General features: G+C 38.4%; 1 protein-coding gene across 2 annotated transcripts in view; it reads left to right on the top strand.

Annotated features, from left to right (window-relative positions):
• Nucleotides 1-21,308, top strand: part of LOC113048033 (transcription factor SOX-5-like) — a 164,936-nt gene that overhangs the window by 48,656 nt on the left and 94,972 nt on the right. For both annotated transcript variants that reach the window (XM_026209535.1, XM_026209534.1), the window contains exon 2: nt 20,894-20,967. In XM_026209535.1, the coding sequence (XP_026065320.1) occupies nt 20,942-20,967 (26 nt within the window). In that variant the 5' untranslated portion in view covers nt 20,894-20,941. The remainder of the gene's footprint in view (nt 1-20,893; nt 20,968-21,308) is intronic.

The following is a 21,308-nucleotide window of genomic DNA, read 5'->3' as shown; positions in this document are numbered from 1 at the left end:
TCTCTCTCTCTCTCTCTTCATCCAGTTTTCCCACCTCTCTTTCCTCCTGAGGCCAACAGCGGCAGCAGTAGCGGCATTCCTAATTGGCCGTGCGCTCGACGTCGCCTGTTGTGATCATATAAATTTATTGGTGCTTAGAAGGCACAAGCTATTAAAACATTACAATAGACATTAGCGCAGGCCCGAGCAGCCTGCTCGCCCTAACGAACATATGCTTCCCTACCAATGCCTAAACTCTTATTTATGGATTTAATTTAATGTGCGGGAAGAATTCTAAATTAAATTTGGTGTGTGCCTCTGGAGAGTTTCGGTGTATAATAACATGGTAATTTTTACACATCTTTATGAGGAATGAGAAAATTAATTCTTTCTGACAAGCTGTAATTACTGGGCTTGGACCAGTCGCAGCTGAACAGTTTGAGCTCAGTTAGTGTGCCAATGAACTGAAGGAGGACACACAGACACAAAGACACGTAATTATATGCATCCACAAACACACACCCCCACACACACCCACAGACCAACATACATGCATGCTTAATACTAAAACACACAGTCACGTATGCCCACCTGAACAAACGGACTCCTACAAACGTAATTACACACACAAATACATAAAAGATGGCATAAACCAGTAGTTGTCATCTGGTTTTGCCCCAGAACCCAAATTTTATCTTGCATATCAAGTGGAAACCCAACATTGGAAACCTAAAACTGTAACCATGTTCTTAAAATCAAACCAGTCAGGCATGTAACACAACTACACACATGTAGCTGAGGTAAATACTGATAAATATTGTTTTTAACAATATATCATAATAATATATAATATATATTTTATATAATTTGTTTTATTGCCTTTACTTTTTAATCAGTGACCCCTGCAGCCCAGATATATACTATTTTTATATATCTATATATATATTTACTATTTAATATAGTAACTCAACTTCCTCTTAACATGCTTGGATACAGCACTCTGGAACAGCCAGCTTCTTTGACAATGAATGTTTGTGGCTGACCCTCCTTTTGAAGAGTGTCAGTGATTTTCTTCTGGCCAGATCAGCAGTCTTCCGCATGATTGTGTAGCCTAGTGAATCAAACTGAGAGACCTTTTTGAAGGCTTCACCTTCACAGGTGTTTTGAATTGATTAGCTGATTGGCATTACATCATATTCTATTTTGTTGAGATCATGAATTGGTCTGTTTTTGTTAAATGTGAGTCATCACAATTAAAAGAACCAAAGACTTTAACTACTTCAGTATGTGTGCATTGAATTTATTTAATACACAAGTTTCACAATTTGAATTTAATTACTGAAATTAACTTTTCCACGGCATTCTAATTTATTGAGATGCACCTGTAATCCCTGCCTGCCCGCAAAATACGAACAGATTCTGACCTGCCCACAAACACTTCCACTGTGTTTACATGATGTTGAGAAGACGCTGTGTTCAAGGATGCCACAGAAATACAATTTGAAGCTTTTGTTGTGTGCATGTCATTTTACCAAGGACTGCTTCTCCAATCTTGGCTTTTATTTTCATTGGCTTCTAATCTTCTTAATTTAGACTAACAAGCTGACCGAACCACAACCTATAAGTAGTACGATTGATATGTTGTGTACATTTTCAGTTGAGTGCTCAAAAAAGATTTTATGTGCTATTATGTGATGTATACCTAATGCAGCTTTAGGTTTCCAGGTGAAGCACAGAAGTTCGGATAATTTGCTTTTAACCCACTATTTCCTAACAATGTGTCGATTTTTGTAGACTGATGTTGTTCTAATGATTTAGTTTAATAATTAATGCAGTGTAGCATACAGACTTTATAATCATTGTGAAATTGTTGTTTATAGTTGCTGCACCGGCAGTTATAGGGTTAATGTGGGTGAGACGAGTGAGTTATCAGGTGTGATATAGCCGTCTGTGTTCTGATTAAAAGTTAAGACAGAGCTTCTTTTGTCTGTCGTTCTTCAAACATTACAGTAGACATATTTTGGTTTACAAACTGTATTTTTTCACCAGTTAGTTACATTAGCACTCTGCTTAGGGTTAATGTGGGTGAGACGAGTGAGTTATCAGGTGTGATATAGCTGTTCTGTGTTCTGATTAAAAGTTAAGACAGAGCTTCTTTTGTCTGTCGTTCTTCAAACATTACAGTAGACATATTTTGGTTTACAAACTGTATTTTTTCACCAGTTAGTTACATTAGCACTCTGCTTATGTTTTACCAAGTGTTCACAGTTTGGCAATTAAACTTTAAATGTGGGCACGATTCGCTTGCATAAGTGTTTTTGTATTTTCATGTCATAAGAACGGATTGGAGCACTATATTGTTTTATGTAAAGGTGCTTTTTCGATGGTAGCATTGGCTAACTGGCTCAGTGACTCCTCTCTGTGCCAATCACAACAGGCTTGTCCAGCTGACCAATCAGAGCAGAGTAGGTTTGCTCCAAACTTGCTGGGAATGAATCATTTTGTAATCATTGGCAAATGACTCTTGTAATTTTAATATTACAATGTTAAATATTAAAATTACAATGTTTTCTGACCTCGTATTTAATCCTGTTTTAGAGGACTCCAACACAATATTAGGACACTTTAAAATACCATATGACCTGCTCTTTAAGTATTTTATTGTATCTTTAGCACTTCAGTAACACTTCTGAATGTATGATAGCCACAGGTTCAACCAAATTGGTTCCCTTCAGAGCAGCACGTGATCGGTGGAAGGCAAAATGGACATATCAGACACGGTTATGGGTGAGGTCTCAGCCGGTAGGGGGTTCTGTTGCCCTGTCTGATGTCATCAACATGAATCGCTTGCAGGTCTGCCCCATTCAAGGTCATCTGCCATTTAATATTCACAGCAAAGCTTGACCACCCCACTACTGTAGGTCTCATAGCTAAATAATGATCACACATACTTTACCCTTTTGCATTGTTTTATAGCTGTTGTTTCTGTTGCTATCAATATGACATGATGTGTCACTTTAGTTTCAACAGTGTGTGTGTGTGTGTGTGTATGTGTGTTCTGGTGGCATGGATAGGTGTATGTGCGTGGCACAAGCTGACTGTGCATCCAGGGGCCATTTCACTTTATTTATTTATTCTGTTCCATTTTGTCATGTGCTGTTAAATGTTTAATCCTCTCATCCCTGCGGTTGGGGACCGCCAGGGGAATGCCGCCCTAGTGGTCACCAGGGTGAATAATACATGACAGTGTGTGTATTTGTAGTGATGAAATGCAGGTGTCAGTCCATAAGATGTCTTTTTTGATGACGCTGTCTCTCTCTCTCTCTGTCACACACACACTTTAAAACACTAGGTCAGAGTTTATTAACTCTTTTGAAGGGTGGCCTGTCAGAGTGTGTTAGCTGAAGGAGCCATTGTCTTTCACTCTCCATGACTTTGCTCACTCTAAGATAACAGGATGAGCTCTCATAAGCACTCAGAGCTGCTCTGACTGCCCTCTGTCTGTAGATGGAGAGGATAAAACATTAATTCACCTGGAGTGAAGAGTTTGGGAACAGACCGCCACTCCGTTTTTGATTGATCAGACAACAATGCAGAGTATTCGTGACTTGTCCCGCACCATTTGTGCTGAAGACATGAGTAATGCCTCAAATTAGGCATTTTGTTGAGTAAAGTCATGCATTACTTTTAATGCCACCACACACCACTAGGCTGAAACTCATAATGTATTGTTTGTTGTGTTGTTGCACACTAGTCACAGACTCTCTGTTACACTCAAAGGGCAACAAAAGTTTCCGTTTCATAGTCAGTGTTACTATTTTTGCAGTGCAGTTGGCCGCTTAATTCAAGACAATTTTAATTCTACATGATACGACAGTTTTGCAAGGGTCCTTTCTATCCCATCACTACAATGCCCTTGTGTATAAAGAACTTGAAAGGCCTCCAGAAAGCCCAGACCTGCTTCTAGAGGCAATCTCACAATTGCTGGTTCATTTCACTGACCTCCTCGTGTTTCCAAGAATCTGAGCATTCACACAAAACTACTAATCAAACCACTCCCTTTATGCAAATCACACCCTTGTTAACCCCAATCAAAGAGGTTACTGGATGTTGCTTTTAACATCCCTCAATACAGCATTTCTACCACTGCTGTAGCATCATGGATAATTACAAAGCTACCCGGCCAGTCTGTCAGACAGCGTTGTGCTGCTATGCTCATGACCCCGGCATGACCTCTGAGAGTGTAGGTAATCACCTGTGTGTCCTGAGCTTGGATCTCTATTAGTGGAGAAGCACAGTTCAACTCCACAGAGGAGGACGAACACACCCCACATTCATCTGTTCGCAGTGGGGTCAGCTCACCTATGAGAGGGAGACTTGCCTGCCTGATTAGCACATGGCCCAGTGAATTGTGGGATTGCATTTCAGTTTGATGTGGCATGATGGATGCTGTCATGCTATTTTTATCATAATAATAAAAAAATAATAATAATTGTTGTTGTTAGTGAAAACAGAAGAAATTACTTTTACATAAATAGTTTTATGCAATTATATGATGTAGATTTTGATTTTATAACAACAGTTTGTTATTATTATTTATCAGCATTACTATTACTAATATTGCTATTGTTGTTGTAAAAAAAATAGTAATGCTGTATTTTTACATATTTTAATGTAATATAATATCTGTTAATCTGTCTTTATGTGCTGACATTTTGTAGTACAAAGTGTATAGCTCCTTCTGTAATCCTCTCATATTTTTATCTGTTTTTTCAGTTTTCTATTGTATGTCACCCCATCTTTCTTCACTAAATTCTTATCCGTCTGTTCTGGCCAGGAAAGTGAGTGATTGATACAGTATGAAATTAGTGTCGGAAAATAGCCAACAAACAATCAAGACGTGATCTAATTAAAATTATAATATGATCACATGATCTTAGCCGTCCAGATGTATACATTCATGCAAAGCTCAGACACTTTGACAAGGGGCATGTCAGCTGTCCGCATTGGTATGCAGCATTGCTGTCCCAGCCTAATGTATTCATGGACATAATCCCTCTATTGGTCCGACCGCATGCATATGCATGTTTTGTTTGGACCTTGTGTCCAAGAGGGCAGCTAATATGCTTTAAATGATGAGTCGCACTCCATCAGAGCAGAATATAGTCATGTGGTTCCTCTGTCTGGGGCTAAACCAGGATAAGCTGAAGTTTATGTTTGATATCTACAGTATCTTTAAAGTGGAAATAAAGCAGTCAGTCAAGTTTACATTATTTAATAAACTGATTTCCACTTTGATTAAAAAACATGTAACAATGTTTTATTGGGTTTATTTCTCACCATAAATTGGATGAATATCCAACATGGTATTGCAAGATGGAGGCTCCCTTGCTCCAAAAGCTGTAACAAAACATCTTTTTTTTTCTTTTTCTTTAAAATGGTTACGTGAATCATGTTTGTAACATTATATTTTTATTAAAGTGGAAATCAGTTTACTAAGTAATGTAAACTTGACTAACCGCTTCACTTCCACTTTAACTGTGCATTTTAATGTCTTTTCTGTAAGCAGGTGTCAAAAGAACATAAACTGTTGATTCCCTGCTGAATCAAACCTCCTCCCAGATTTCAGTCCCAGAACTCTTATCCACCGTGTCAGAAGAAGTGCGACATAAAGCCCATTGGTGGATGGAAGCTTCTGTTCAGGAGTTTTGCTACTATTGTTGCAGTGCAAGAGAGAAATACGAAAGTCTTTGTGGGGAGAGACACTTTGATAGAGTTGTGGGACGTCTGTGAATATAAGCTGAAGGACAACCATTGTCTATGGGCGACCCCAATTTTGTACTGTATAGTCCTTTTCGCCACATGTCTGCAGGCACAAAGCCACCATTCTCCTCCTCTTGCTCTCAAGAAAGAGGGATTAGTCAAATAACGCAAGTCCGTGTCCAGATTTCTAACTATCAGACCACGTTACAAAGTGAAGAATTGAGTCCAGGAGAATGGGGTGGGAAGATGTTTCGAAAAAACTTCTCTTTATTTCCATTTTCCAAATCTCTGGGCCGGAATAAGTTGGGTCGGATGGATAGAAAAATGATGGAAGCCCATTAGGAATTGTGGGGTATTTTAGGACAAGGGGGGAGGGGAGTGGTCTAAATGCAGCTGCATTTCCTGTTTATTCTTGGACAAGTCTGAGGCGCTTCATGAAGAACAGGAGATGCATTATTTTCTTTCTTTCTTTCACTCTCTTGGCCACCCAATTTGGGATCCAAAACATGTAATCTCACCAGTTTTTTTTGCTCTGCCTTTCTCCTTTTTCTGGGATTTGACTGAGGTCTTTGTATTTGACGAACCAGTTTTCAGTGTAGACGCCCCTTTCATCGCTAATTCTAAGGGTGCAACCCACCTCAGCTGACAAGAGGGGGCTGTCAAATCCCACCAAAACGTCTCTTTTTCAGCCTTTCCAAGTCTTGAAATTTTTGGAAGAGATTCACTAGTGCTTGTTATCCCAAATAAAACAATCTTCAAAGTATTCATAATATTTTGTCCCAATTGAATAACTTGTTTCTCTTCTGCAATCAATTTACAATAGATATAATCAAGTCCACGATTTTCCATCTTAATTCAGTCCTTCACATTATGGAAATAAAACAAATTGCAAGTGCTGTTGCATCTTGATGCAAGTCTGTAGAAGTTACTCTTCCTGCTGTACAATAAACCACCGTTCCGGGTGTTAATAAACAGTGATGTTTCATTTGCCTCCATTAGCGTTATTGAAATGATCAGATTCTTGCATTTTACTTTCATCACAGTCTTGAGTTTAAGACATCAGAGATGGCCTTTCTGCTCCTATCTCAGTTTCTTTCATCGAGTCGACTCTTTAGTCCATCAGGTGCTGTTCTCTCTGCTCTGTGAGCATGTCAGAGGCTCAAATGTGCCCTTACGTGATCCTCATTGTCCTCAGATGGGAGACACAGAGTGGGGGACTAGAGCTGACTTGCCTTTTTCTATTGTAAGACGTCTGAAATATCCAGAGAACCAAAGCAACAAACACTGGGTGTCACTCAATGTTGCTCAAACTTTTCCATTAGCAACTTTGTGAAAGTCACACTATTCAAACACAGCCTTTAGAAATGATGCCCAATGTGCTGAATGACCTTCTGGAGTCAGTCATAGAAATCCGTAAACAGACTCATTGTGAAGGAGGTTTCAACTTTAAGAGACCCGGAGCTATATACCACTCAAAAAATATATTAACAACTACCTTAAGGGTCCCTTGATATTGAATGGATTGAAATCAGTCTGTCCTTTCCCTTCTCTTTTGAATAAAACGTTTTCTGAGTTCGCTTTCCTTCAATCAGCGTAATAATGAATGTTTTCATACATCTAGTCAGGTTTCAAAAGACTGATACAAGCGTTACAAAGATTACTTTTTTTTCATAATAATAGCATAATTTGTTAGAAAACAGACCAAACACTGTGTTGTAATCATAAAAGAGCACTTCTCCTTGCTTAACTTCACCTTTCTGTCATTCTGTCCTCACCAAGTTTCAGATGTAATGAAGATGGAAGATGAAACAACAAGACAATTATTTTTGCACGCAGATTAAAGCACTATCCATCATGCTTAATAGCCTCTTTAAGATCAGCCCACATTCAAACTCATGCCGTTTATTCTTCAAGGTTAAATTTGCTGTTGTTGCCCAATATGTCGAAGGGGAATAAACTGTAACCAGGTTGAATCGAGGAGCACGTCAGATGCGGAGCAAAGACCACTAACCGATAATTTCTGAGTCCTCCGTTGGACTGGGACATGCTACTCCGCTCCTAATGTATTCATTACCGAGAGGTGACTCGCGCCGTGAATCGTGTTGGCAGCTCACAGGTGTTCTCTCTTTCATTTCTTCTTGTTTTCCGCCTCGCTCATATTGCACAAGCACACACGCAGGGACAGGCGCACATGCCCGCAGACGCGTACAGCTGGTTCGTTGTTGTCGCAGGTCTAAAAAACAAAGCTTCAGCAGATGGTTGTTTTAGTGTCAGAGCAAAGAGGATCTACAGTTCCGTCACCATGGTCACACACACACTCACACATACACGTTTGCACTCACACTCACTTTGTCTCAGTCTTGCCTGTCCCTTTTTCTCTCTCTCGGTGTCTCTGTAATGTTTATCAAGAATATGATCTCATCTGAAAGTGTGTTACTGTCCTGCATTCTGCTTTACTGAGAGCAGAGGCCCTATTCGTACATGTGCGACACCTTACCTAGCTAAATAAGGACACATCTAGACATCTGTTGTTTTTTTTACAACAATTAGTGCTTGTCGGTGAAATTTATTGGTGGAGCAGCGTTCCAAGAGTGCTGGTATTTAGTTGAGCAGCTCTTAGGATGTTTCACTCTACTTGGTGACATGAAAAGCTTAATACTTTGGCTTTTATTTAAACCCTTAAGTGTTGTAGAAAAAATGTTCAAGATAAGAACTGTGGAAAATAGTGTTTCAACTCCGTTCTTTTTTAGCAAATGTATTTATGCAAATATGTAAATGTTTGTTTACTACTGTTTGTTCACTGTAAAGCATGTTAGGTGTTTTTTGTTTGTTTTGTTTACTTCTGGCATATTATGACCAGTAAATATGAATTAATTTGATTTGAAATTAATTGTATTCATTTCTTTGTTTTCAGTTATTTATATATAATATTTTATTAACATGCTATAATAAAAAATATTTATTTATAATATTTTATTTTAGAATTTATTTCTTGCTCATGTTTGAATTCTATTACCTAATTATAATTTCTGTAAAAAATGAGGATATCCAAAAGCATATAAACACAAATGTTGTTTGCAAATGCTATGGGACAGGTGTAAGATCAATCAATCATAAACTAATTCCAACTAATGTTAATGCTACTTCAAAAAAAAAAAAAAAAAGCTGGTGAAAAAAGAACCAATAATACTTGTTGAAAGGTTAATTCGTTCGACAAAATGTGCCAATAATCTGTTGTGATGCTCCCATATTTCCATGTCACCGTGGCAGCTTGTCGCCATGGCAGCAGAGGAAGTGGATGCTTCGCTGCGGTCATTTGGCTTGAAAATTTGATCTCCACACCTAGATGACACAAATCAAATTACGCTCATTTTCGAGCCGGGCCTGTGAACAGGGCAGCAGTGCGCACACAAACACTGTGTGCACACTTGATGCAGGATGATTGGGATGAATGATTGTTGATTCCATTACAATTTTTGACTCTCAAAAATTAATAATATGAATATCAAAACTGATACTGGATCAGCAAATCATAACAGATATGTTATGGCATTAGGACGTAAGGTGCTTTCAACTTAGTAGACCTTTGGGTTTGAAGTTCATCAGGGTGTTCACGTTACATAGTCAAATGAGATTTTCCTGTTTAAGTATACAGGATGAGCTGCAAAATGCACCAGACTTCGCAGCAATTGTCTAAAGTCTAGGGATGTGAGATTAGGGTCTACCCAGAGGAATCCCCCTAAGCTGAAAAGCTGAGATTCCCACAGGAACTCATAAAAGCCTGTTTTAACTCCGTTAACTCATCCGAAGGTTATTAGAATAGTCTTTTTTACCTCCATCGATGCTGTGTTTAAAAGCCCCTTAAGATTTTGGCACCCAGAGCGCAAAGTAACCGTGTGAACCTGCGATTGTTGGACACGTAGACATTCACTCCAGCGGTTGCCACCGCTTGGGGATCGGAGCTGCTGTCTCCGTGGTAACAGTGTGGCACTGAGGAGATCGAAGGCTGAAGTTCAGCTGTATTGATCTCGTGCTGTTCCCTCTGCGTGCAGTCACTCTGAAAAAATGAGGAACGAGAGACGGAAAGTGAAAATGACTGAATGGTGGAGTCCTCAGTATGTTTCCCGTGGTTTTCCGACACTTAAAAAACGCACACACATATGTGGGCCAGGAAACTAAGGTGTGGATGCTGACAGGAACAGTCTGAAATCTCCTAAAAGTTACTTTGAAAACGGATAATGTTATTTTTGTTGCACACTATATAATCAGCTTTTTGTGCATAATTTGAGGTTGATCTAAAGATCTTTCAAATAAATCTTAATTGTCTGTGCGAAGGATTCACATGGTCAATGTGCTTATTTGTTTTCATGTTTACAAAACATTTTATTTCCAGGTTTAAATTAGATTTTTGTTGTGATCTTGGACTCTGTAAATCGATGCAATCTTTATTGAAGTCCTTGTGTTCTGAAATGCAATTGGATTAACAGGTTAAAGTTCTCACTGTTCTCTCCATCTATCTTTTTCTTTTTCTCAAATCTCCTCACCCCCTGCCCCTTTCGGTCTGTTTCGCTTTGCTTTCTTCTCCATCTTCTATTTGTATCACCACGATGGTTTCATATCTGGAGCCAATCTCCTGAGAAGAAAGCCTCCCACACTTTTATACAAAACGGCTGTAATTGCATTGAGAGTCATCCTGAATGTAATGGATGGAAACCTTGACCAGGTGTCGCCCTCTTCAAAAATCCAGTTGCCTGTGAGCGTGCGTGCGAGTTCACGGTGGTTATTTGGAATACAGACCCAGACAAATTGACTTGATGGTTTTTTTGTAAAGTTAACAAATTAACGTCTTCATCAGTGGCTGCAGCGGACTTGTTGTCTTTGGCGAATTGGTTATTGGTATGTTTTGAGCTAGAACCAAAGAGTGGGTCATGCATGTGGACGCCCTAATCTTCCTCATGTTGCGAGGCATGTTTTTGTCGTCTTTTTAATTTTTTTTTTATTACTCACTACTTTACACTGGCCTTTTGAATCATGACTAGTTGTCTGTTCAAAGCACTACAGAGGACTGTTAAAGACTTTTATGGGTTGTTAGTTAGTTTTGAGCCACTGATGGTGGAAGTGGAAGTGTCCACTCTTTGAAGGCCAGAGACGGACAGTGGCGGCAGGCCCGCCGCCCCCCTCCTCTGCTTGGCCATGGAGAGACGCTCTCTCTGGGCCGAAGCTAATTGTGGAGAGTTCAGGAAGACCATCATTAGCACTCAAAGCCACACATGGCCACCAGATGTGTGGCTGGCCATAAAGACTGCCACGTTTCTGTCTGTATCTCTCTCTCTCTGTGTGTCACTTTCTCTCACTTTCACATGCCTCCCCCCTCATCTTCCAATTTAATAATCTGCCTTTTGTTTCCATGGAGGCTATTGTTCATTAAGATGGCCTCTGCCTTGTAAGAGAAGTCACTGGGTACTGAATAGCATTCTTTGTAACAAAGAGATGTGAGAGAGGGGTATAGGGCGGAGGGGGCATCTAGGGGGATTTTGTGTTTGTCCCTCTGGTATTTTTATGGCTTGTTTGTGCAGTCTGAGAATTGGACATTGTAGTTTGCGAGAGAGAGAGATGTGGTGCTTCTCCCGGTTTGTTGACCGTACAGTCACACTAGACACTTTAGGGGCGTTTAAACCTGAAGATCGTTTGAACAGATCCATTTAAGCTCCCACTAAATTCATCATACGGACATGAATGAATCCTCATGTAATGCGGAGTGTGAGATGTGCCTTAACTTTTCAGGGTGATCGGACGTACGATTATCGCCTAGTGGGCAACCGGAGTCATTTCCAGGGACTAAAATATAATATCAACTTGGTTTGGACCAGCTTTATGACAGTTAGAATTTTGAATTGAATATTTATATTTGTATTTATTATTTTATTATATTTTTTTTGTTTATTTATTTATTTTGCTTATAATTTGCTTATATTTATAATATGCTTATTATTTATTTATATATATTAGGGATGTCTAAGTTAACTTTTATTAATTATTTTTATAATTTTGTATTAGTTTAATTAATTAGTTTTTTATTTATATTATACAACATACAAAACATCCTAGAGAAAATATTCTCCAAGCATTGAAACAACCCAGGATTTTTAGTGTAATTTTGATCAAAAAATTAAATATATGTACGTTTTTGTCATTTCGGACTCATCCGAAACGTCATACCATCGATATTACCTAAGAAGTTAAAGTAAATAAAGTAAGAACTGCATTCTTTCAAGAACACATTAAATACATTGGTGGAGTAAGAACGTAGTCGCACACCGGAGGAGAAACGCAGCCATGTTTAGAACAACAGTTTAAGACAGCAGTCCACAATAGTTAATGTAAAAGCTCACTTCAGGAATTAACTTCAGTTAGAATTAAAGTTGCATCGATGAGTTTGAAGTACAGTGTTTGACAAAACAGAGCAAATGGAAAGAGAAAGCACATTCTATGGCTATTATTAGCTCTCTATATAAAGCATATTGACAGAAAGACATAGGTTGTGCTGAAAGATACACAATCTTCCAGCCTGGCATAATTTAGGACAAATACAGTCAGGGCTGCATTAAGACTGCACTGGGCCCTGGGGGGTATGACTTACTGCAGGCCCCCCATCACAATAATAATAATATATAAAGCCTTAAATAGGATTTTTATCCCATATCAAAATTCTTGATGCACTGAAATTTCATATTTTTTGTTACCAATGTCAAAATCACAAAAAAATCATACTAGCCCAAGTAAAAATAAGTTAACTGAAGACAAGTAAACAGTCACAAATTAGGATACAAAAGAACGAATATCATAAAAAAACGACCTACTTGAAAAACTTAAAGCATTGAATAATAAATATTACATTGTATAAAGAAAATGTACAAGCAGAATGAATAGTTTTCACTGTATAGATCCAATATACATTATTTATTTTACAAAAGTGATTCAGTCAAAGACAGTAAGTGATTTTCTTTCTGATGTTTGATTTACATCATTGGCAGAAATGGCAACAGCAGCCATATTAGGCTGCTTCAGAGGAATAGTTCACCCAAATATGAACATTCTGTTGTTGTTCTAAACCTGTATGAAATTCCCTCTACTGTTGAATGCAAAATAATATTTTTGGACATATACTGGTAAACAAACAGTTACTGGGCCCCCATGACTTCCATAGTTTGGAAAAAATAAACCATTGGAGTCAGTGGAGACCAGAAACTGGTTACGATCAGTCTTCAAATCACATTCTTTTACATTGAGGACAAAAATTTTATTAATTTTAAGATCTCATCATATAATCCAGGATCTCATGTAGCCTAACACTACACATGCTTTATCTTTAACTATTAACGTTAATTTAAGACTCAAATAACTACGTTTACGAGGATACTCGTAAAGACGGGCATTTAACACATAACTGTGTATTTGAACGTTTAAGCACAAAGAGCAAAAGTTTAGTCAGACAGTACGAGCAGGTGCACGCCATGCGTATCAGGCTGAAACCGTCTTAATGCTCGTATTTATCAGAATTAATCCTGCCTCGCTGCTTAACGTCCAAGAACAGTTTAAATTATGAACTGGTTAGAACACGTTTAAATGATAAGCTTAGCATATAAATCATGATGCTCTTCAATCAACTATTGATATATTTTTATCGGATTATCTCCAAACTCTTAAACTAATATGATCGTTCAAACATAAAAACAAATACTGTTAATAATCAAACTAACCTAAAATCTATGTGGACGATGACACTGTTTTTTTTTTTTTTTTTTTTTTTTCTGCTCCATGTGCCCGGTTAACTTGCTGTTCCAACAACTTCCACTCCATCATCAGCTTTAGTAAAATAACCTGATATCTGGAGATTTTACTGGCTAACTCATGTATTTATTTATATATCTATTTTTTTATTGATTGTTATTTTTACTTATATTGTTCTTTGCGCAACCATTTTCAGACTCCAGAACAAAGTGAAAAGTACATACTGGGCAGCGATCACCTGATAGGCATAGAAACGTGCACATATTGTTTACAGTCAGATATTGAATTAATGCATTTGCATAGTAAAACAAATTCAGACTTTACGTAATGCCTAGCCCAATGGTTAATATGGACCTGAATATAATGTGATTTTATGGAAAACCATGTGATTGGAATGTTGTTCAGCTGAACGTATAAGGAAACATTTAGCTCAAATATCAACAAAATAAAAAACACTGAAATAAGAGCGTGTGCGGTTTATCTATCAATCAAATGCAGGTGAAAGTTGTGTTTGTTACTACAGCAACAGCAAAGTATTCTTTCAGAATCATCCAGTTAGATTAATATAAAAATAAAGGGATGCGTGGTTAAAACACCCAGCACTCTGATGATGCTGTTGGTTGTTGTTGGTGGCTTGGGTTTATGTGTTTGTGTAAGTAATATTAGGACATTCATACACTTTGAAACATAATAAAGAAAACAGGCCATTCTTCTGAGGGTTCCGCTCCAATGTCAGAGAGGCAGCGGTTGCCAAGGCCCTGTTTACAAACAATTCTCCCTCCCTTTAGCCTTTCTTCCCCTCAAGTGGAGGGGCTGGTGGGGAGGCGAGTACAATCGATTCACAATCGAACCAACATTACTCTGTTTGGAAGCTAATGCACTTTCGACTGAACTGGAAGAAAGTGGAGGGGAGAAGGAAGGGGAAAAAATTGCACATAAAAACCAGTCGGAGAGTGTGTTACGGCCAGGAAAAGAAAGGGTTGTATTGAGGCGGAAAACATGTTCTCGGGCAAGAAATCAATTAAAACGAACCTTTAAATTATGCCGCATGGCCAGGCCGCTTCTGTTAGGGGCCGGGGCACTGCTGTGGTCTGAGTGAGCGACGAGCCGCGAGGGCCCACAACCGCTGTGAAAAGTGCTGCAATAATGGCAGACTGGTGTGAGATGTCGAGTTGTGGCAGCACCTCCACACTAAACTCTCTTCTGTGTGGGTCTTATTTGGTTTGCCTCCAAATCAACGTTGCAAATGGAAGACGTTCCAATTTCCAGAATTGTATGGAGGTGTCGTGCTCGCATACAAAACAATTCTCAATTGAATATTTATGTCTCAGAAAATGAGCCACCCCTGCATCCTAAAACCATCGCTAAGAAGCCTGTTATGAGTTGTTGATGGGCAGTTGACTTGAAAAATTACAATTCTGTCATCATTTTCTCAACATAATGTCTTGTCAAACCCGTTTGACTCTCTTTTATCATTTGAACACTAAAGAAGTAGTTTTGGCCAATTTCTTTTGTTTTGTTTTTGGAAATTTTGTTCATGTTGCACCTTTAAAATTGCATGAGTAAATGATCACAGAATTTCAATTTCAGGTGATCTATCACTTTAACATTTGGAAATCAAGATACAGTAAGTCCTCTTGTGGAGTTTAAGTAGAGGGCTCTTTATCTGGGGGACCGGGATAGGCTTCCTTGCGGAGCTGCGCCGTAGGCCCTTCCACTCTGTCACAAAGACAGACCTGTATACACAGTCAGGACTTGTTCTCAGTTATGTGTCCGTACCACAGTGTCTTGTTTGTAAAAGGCTGGCCTCAATGTCGTGCTGTTCTACAAGGCCATGTGGCTAGACACAGCTGAGTGGCTCTCGAAGGAGCCGCATCAAAGGGCCCTATATTCAGAAACAGACAGGTTGAGCACATTACCTGCGCAGAACGGCTGTTTAGAAATGGGAGGGCTGTATTAAATGAAACCCATTCAGCACTCAGGTAATTACATCAGCATGTAAAAGTCTAATTAGAGATCTCCAGCGGGACACATCTACTGACACTAATTAAATATAGTCAATCCTGCATTCCCCTCAACCCCACCATTTACACACATCCAGTTACCTCACACACCACAAAGACAGGTGAGTGTGTCTGTGTGTTAGTGTGTGGGTTAGATGTGTGTGCAGGGCTCAACAGGAAGGTCTTATTTAGATAGTCCATCAGACTAGTAGTTCATATTTTCATTTGCCCTCTCAAAAAAAGACATTCTTACTTTTTTGAAGCCCTTTCTTATAGTTATTGTTTTTATGTTTTGCATGTTGGTTGACCATATGATTTTAAATTGGTGAACAAAAGTTATTCAAATAATAAGCAGTTTTATTCTTATTTTCTTAATCAAATAGATTTTAATAAAAGGTTATACCAAACTAGTCAGTCATGCTTCCTTTTGAAGAAATTTCTGTTATTATTTTAAAAAAAATTTCTGCTATTTTTTATTTTGTGAATATAAAAATATATTGTTTTTACATTTAATTCAGAAGATTAAAAATATGCTCATCATAAAAGAGATCATCATATGTATGAATTGCATTTTATAGTAATTTTGAACAAATTAACATGGGGATTAAAAAAATTTGCAAACCTGGCATTGACGGAATACATTTCTACATGCACATCAAAAGTCATGGGACTTTTCCTGAAGTCACGTGACTAAAAAATTCAGTGAATAAACCTAAAACTGGACTAAAACAATTTAATAATAATGTTTACAGTTAGATATAAAAAGACAATATCAACAAATGTAAGTATGTCAATGCAGAACAGCCCTAACACTCTCTCACATTGTCCCAGGCCCCACTTATTAATAAAAACTTCTGCCTCTGGTGTGTAAAATCTGGTATTTAAGAAAGAGGGCAGGGAATAGATATAGATGGGATACAGCTCAATGAGTGTATTGTGTCTCAGTCTGTTTTTAAGGTTTGACTGTGGGCCTCCTGTGGTATTTTTCGTCTGTCAGTCAGTGCCCTTTGACCCTTGAAGTCCTTCTCTGATGAGTGCGTTTGTGTGTGCGTCTGGTTTGGAGTGACTTGTGCATGGTTACAGTACTAATTTACTACCCCACCGTTTGTGTCTCTTCTAATTAAGGCCAAGTCATGGCAGACTAGAGCTGGGCCCCATCATACGTCTGCTCCTTATTATACATAAGCCTCGCACACTCTAACACACAGTCTCACACACAAACAGAGAGATTACCCTCAGGTCCAGTTTAATCACTTTCTTCCTTCAAGTGCAGGCTCAAGGGCGGAGCATGTTGATTCCGGCAGGGGGTCGTCAAGGTAGCGAGGGGCTGCAAGGGCGGCACAATGGCAGTGTGCAGGGCATTGATTTGAACCATACCTCTGCACATTCCTCCACAATACACAATGAAGTGCATTGTCCTGCTTGACTAACCCCCCTTCATCCCAACCCCTTTCCTCTTCTCTCTCCAACAAAGGACCTTTCACCCAGCAATGTCTAAAACTTATCATCCCACTTACTAACTGTTCTCACCTTAGACACACACATATGTATGTCTATATATACAGACCAACATTGCCATTCTGTATACATGGGAACCCCAAACTAAAAGGTGTAGTGTGTTGTCATTATTATTATTATTATTATTATTTTGGTTAAAGTTCACCCAGAAATAAAAATTGGGATACTAAAAGGACTAAGAAGCAATGTTTTAATTGTAAAAAAAGACTAAAAAGTGTGAATTCAAATAAAGATGACATCAAATAAAATAAATATTAAATTAAAAAAAGATGTTGCCTTGAAATTTAATTTACAGTAATAAAACTACAAAAAAAAATGTTAAAAGTAAATAGAAATGTAAAAACAACAACAACAAAATGACTTTATCTTTCTGTTCAACATAACATAAAGCATATCGTAACTAAGGCAGGGTCTCCAACCCTGCTCCTGGGGAGCTACTGTCCTGCAGATTTCAGCTCCAACCCCAATCAAACACACCTGAACCACTGAATAAAGTTTTCCAAAGCCAAATGATTGATTTATGTGAAGAACAGACTGAAGTCGATGTGCACTGGAAATCTCTATCATAGCACCCAAATCTCATTTGGGATTGTGCACATTCAAATTTGCCATGTTACTGTAGGTTACATGTAGGGCTGCACGACGTGTCGTTTAAGCATCCATATCGCGATGTACGAATCCACGATAGTCACATCGCAGGATGTGCAATGTAGGCTGTCGTAGTTGATCCGTTATTCTTTAACTGTACGGGCCAGCTGCTCCCTGGCCCTTGACGAATGTGATTCGTGGATTAAGTGCACAGCTTAACCATCATAGAGTGAAAGTTTATCATGTTTATCAAACACATTATGCATGTGTTTTTAAGTCCTGTCAGTTTAACAGGGCAGAGAGAGAGAGAGAGAGAGAGAGAGCGCGAGAGAGCGCATGAGAGAGAGAGAGAGAGAGAGAGAGCGCGAGAGAGCGCATGAGAGAGAGAGAGAGAGAGAGAGAGAGAGCGCGAGAGAGCGCATGAGAGAGAGAGAGAGAGAGAGAGAGAGAGAGAGAGCAAGACAGCGCTCGTGTTGTTTGAAGACGATGAGGGTGCAGCCGGGGCTCTCTCGCGCACGCGCGCTCTCTCGTATATTAATCAATTGACATGATGGTGTCGATGTTTAGATAATTTAAAATGAGAATGTAAGTGTGCTCACCCCATTTTTGTTTGTAAGAAAAAATTAGGTTTCATATCACAATATATATCGCAGAAAAATGAAATATCGCAATGTCATTTTTTCCCAATATCGTGCAGCCCTAGTTACATGCAAGAGCGAAAGCTCCTTAATGTCATTGTCAAATGGTGTCACATCATGAGGGTGATTAAATCATACAATTTCTATTTTTCAGGTGTACTGTCCCTTTAAGTATGTAGATTCTTTTTCTGCTTGTTTTTAAGTTCCTCTGTCAGCTCAATCGAGGGCTCGTTGCACACAAAATGACAGGGAATTTATCTTTGTATCTGTTTCTTACAAATACAGATTATCCTTTAACTCGTGTGGCTGTGTGTTTGCATATCAGCGGGAGAGAGAGAGAGCAGAAAAACACTTAAACCACTTTATCGGACTCGTTTGCTGTGTAAACAGCACAGAGTAAACAGTGTCAGGCTCGAGTGTCGAGTCCAAATCTATTCCAGAACCGGTCGGTTAATTAAAGCCATCCTTCCCCATGTACAAGTGAACAAATCAGCTGTCTTAATTATGATAATTAGCAGCAACATCCTTTCAGATTCCTGCACAAAAAAACAAAACAGAAATTGAATCACATGATGCCACTCGTTAACGAGGTCGTCAGTCAAGCAGCGCAGCTAATTACGACAGGAGGGAGATTTCTCTTCAGAGCAACGCAGTGATTTTTCACCAGCGAGTCAAGGGAGATGCTCAAACACACACCGCGGGGGTACCCAATGCTATCGCACATACACACTCAAATATACAGGCCTCTTCTTGTTCTATAACTTCCTGTATGGACTGACTCTGGGGAGGTTTGCAATCACTACCGGTTTAGATTTTCTAGTTCTGCTCTATTTCAGTAACCGTTTGGATGCTGTTTGAAACAGTTGACTGCATCTCAGTGCAGCCTGTCGTGGTCAGTCCAGATGTTTCAGCTCCCATTTAAAAGAACAAGCTGCAGCAGCCTCTGTCTGAGAGCGTACATCTGTATTTGAGAGAGCGAGAGGGTTTTGTAGATGTGCACTTATGTAAGTGTGTTATCTGTGTGTGAGAGTGTGTGTAGAACAGGGCTGATTGAATTAGAGTAATTAGAGACAGCTCACAGTGTCAGTATTAATCACACTGCAGTCTCATTATGAGTCCTGCACATCATTCCTTTCATCTCATAATGATCCTCAGACACCAAGTCACACATATTAACCCACATCCCCTGTTTCTCTTCTCTCCGTTTCTCTTGTTCCCTCTTACACACTTACATACATACATCCATAAACATATGGCCTAAAGTTATCCCCTACACACACACACATAATTATATTGTATATTAAGATATATTTGTATTATTATATTTTATATTTCTTTAATATGTATTTATAAAAATAAAAAAAACATCAAACATAGTTGCATTATTTATTATTTTCATTTTTTAAATACGTTTTATATTATTATTACATGGCTCCCTGAAAAAAGGCTGTGTACAAAAATGTAGCTGTAAATATATGCATAATATATGCCAGTTTCCATACTGAATATGTTTTTATTGTATCATTACAAACCATAATGTTTAATAATGTTTTGGTACTCAAAATGCCATGTATTATATTCTCATTTATTTCTGATAGATTTTATAAAAAAAATTATATATATATCATGTTATTACAATTTTCCAAACGGTCATATTTTTACATATTTTTAAATAAATAAATAATAAATGTAAATAAAAAAATTAAAATTAAAATTGTTTTTTTTAATGCAAAACACCAAAGATCATTTATTTTTACTCTCTCTGGAATAACTGGTTCTGATTATTTTTGCATTTAAAAGTCAAAGAGAGAGAGAGAAATAGAGAGTATATAAAATGCAATAGATAACAATAGCACATTTAGTTCATCAGTCTCTCTGACAAAAGGGTGGCAAACAAAAAAGGCTGAACTTTGCTCATAGGGATGAAATAGATCTTTTTACAGCCTGAAAATACTAAAACTTTAAAGCCTTAGGCAGTATACAGCATCCCTGCAGTGAAGCATGGCGGATACTTTGGGGATCCTTCTCTGGTGCTAGAACTGGAAAACTCCTAAGGATGGAGTGGGGAAATGGATGGAGCTAAGTCCAGATAAACCCTTGAGGCAAACTTGCTGAAATCTGGACAGGTGCTGGGCCCTGGAAAATGATTTAGATTCCAACAAGACAATGACCTGTAACACACTGCAGTAGTCAGAGTGGAGTGGCTTGAAACCATTAAGGTTATTGTCTTGGAGTGGACCAGTCAAATCTCAAACCAACTGAGCACCTGTGAAATGACTTACTGTTTTTGTTTTTGCTGCTCAAAAACTGTCAAAAAGCAACTAAATTAACATACATGACGATAGAGGCCAAATATGGTCCAAACTCTATTAACTCTGACAGACAAATACTAAGTTCAGTTCTTTTACTATTATCATTGTTATTTGCATTTATTTAGTAACATTTAAGATGATTCTTTTGGCTTTTTTCTTTGAATTTGTAGTGAAATCTCAATGCAATCTAGTAATTGCATTGGCGTTCCTGTAACACACGGTTCCTGAGGTACCTGATGTACACGGTAAAATTTTACATTATGCACACTAACCTGAATTCTGAAATGATTGTGTGTTGCAGACTGTTGCAGAGTGATCCCACCACACATTCACGCTCTTTACAGGAGGAATGAAGACAAGTGACGCTGAAGACAGGTAAGAACCCCAGGTCCAGTGACCTCCTGGTCACTTTGGGGATTTTTACAACAAATAAACTGATCTGACACATCTAATATCTGCATCCTACACGGGAAACTGGGGCTTGTTTCCACATTGGAATTATATCTCAGTTAAGTGAAGTTATACTGTACATGTTTTCTATAGCATCTCACAGAGCTTCACACCACATCAGATTTATTTTTGTATTTTACTTTTTTAAAGTAATTAGGTAAACAAACAAGTTGTCAATTTTGTTTTGTGATTTTGAGCATCTCACAGACCTATTTTTTTTTCTTCTTTTTTTTTTATTTTAGATTTGATTTAATAGCTGTTAGGTA

The sequence above is a fragment of the Carassius auratus genome, chromosome 29 (genome assembly GCF_003368295.1).
Source record: "Carassius auratus strain Wakin chromosome 29, ASM336829v1, whole genome shotgun sequence".
NCBI classification, from domain to species: Eukaryota; Metazoa; Chordata; class Actinopteri; order Cypriniformes; family Cyprinidae; genus Carassius; species Carassius auratus.
This window is presented reverse-complemented; position numbering and strand designations above follow the sequence as displayed.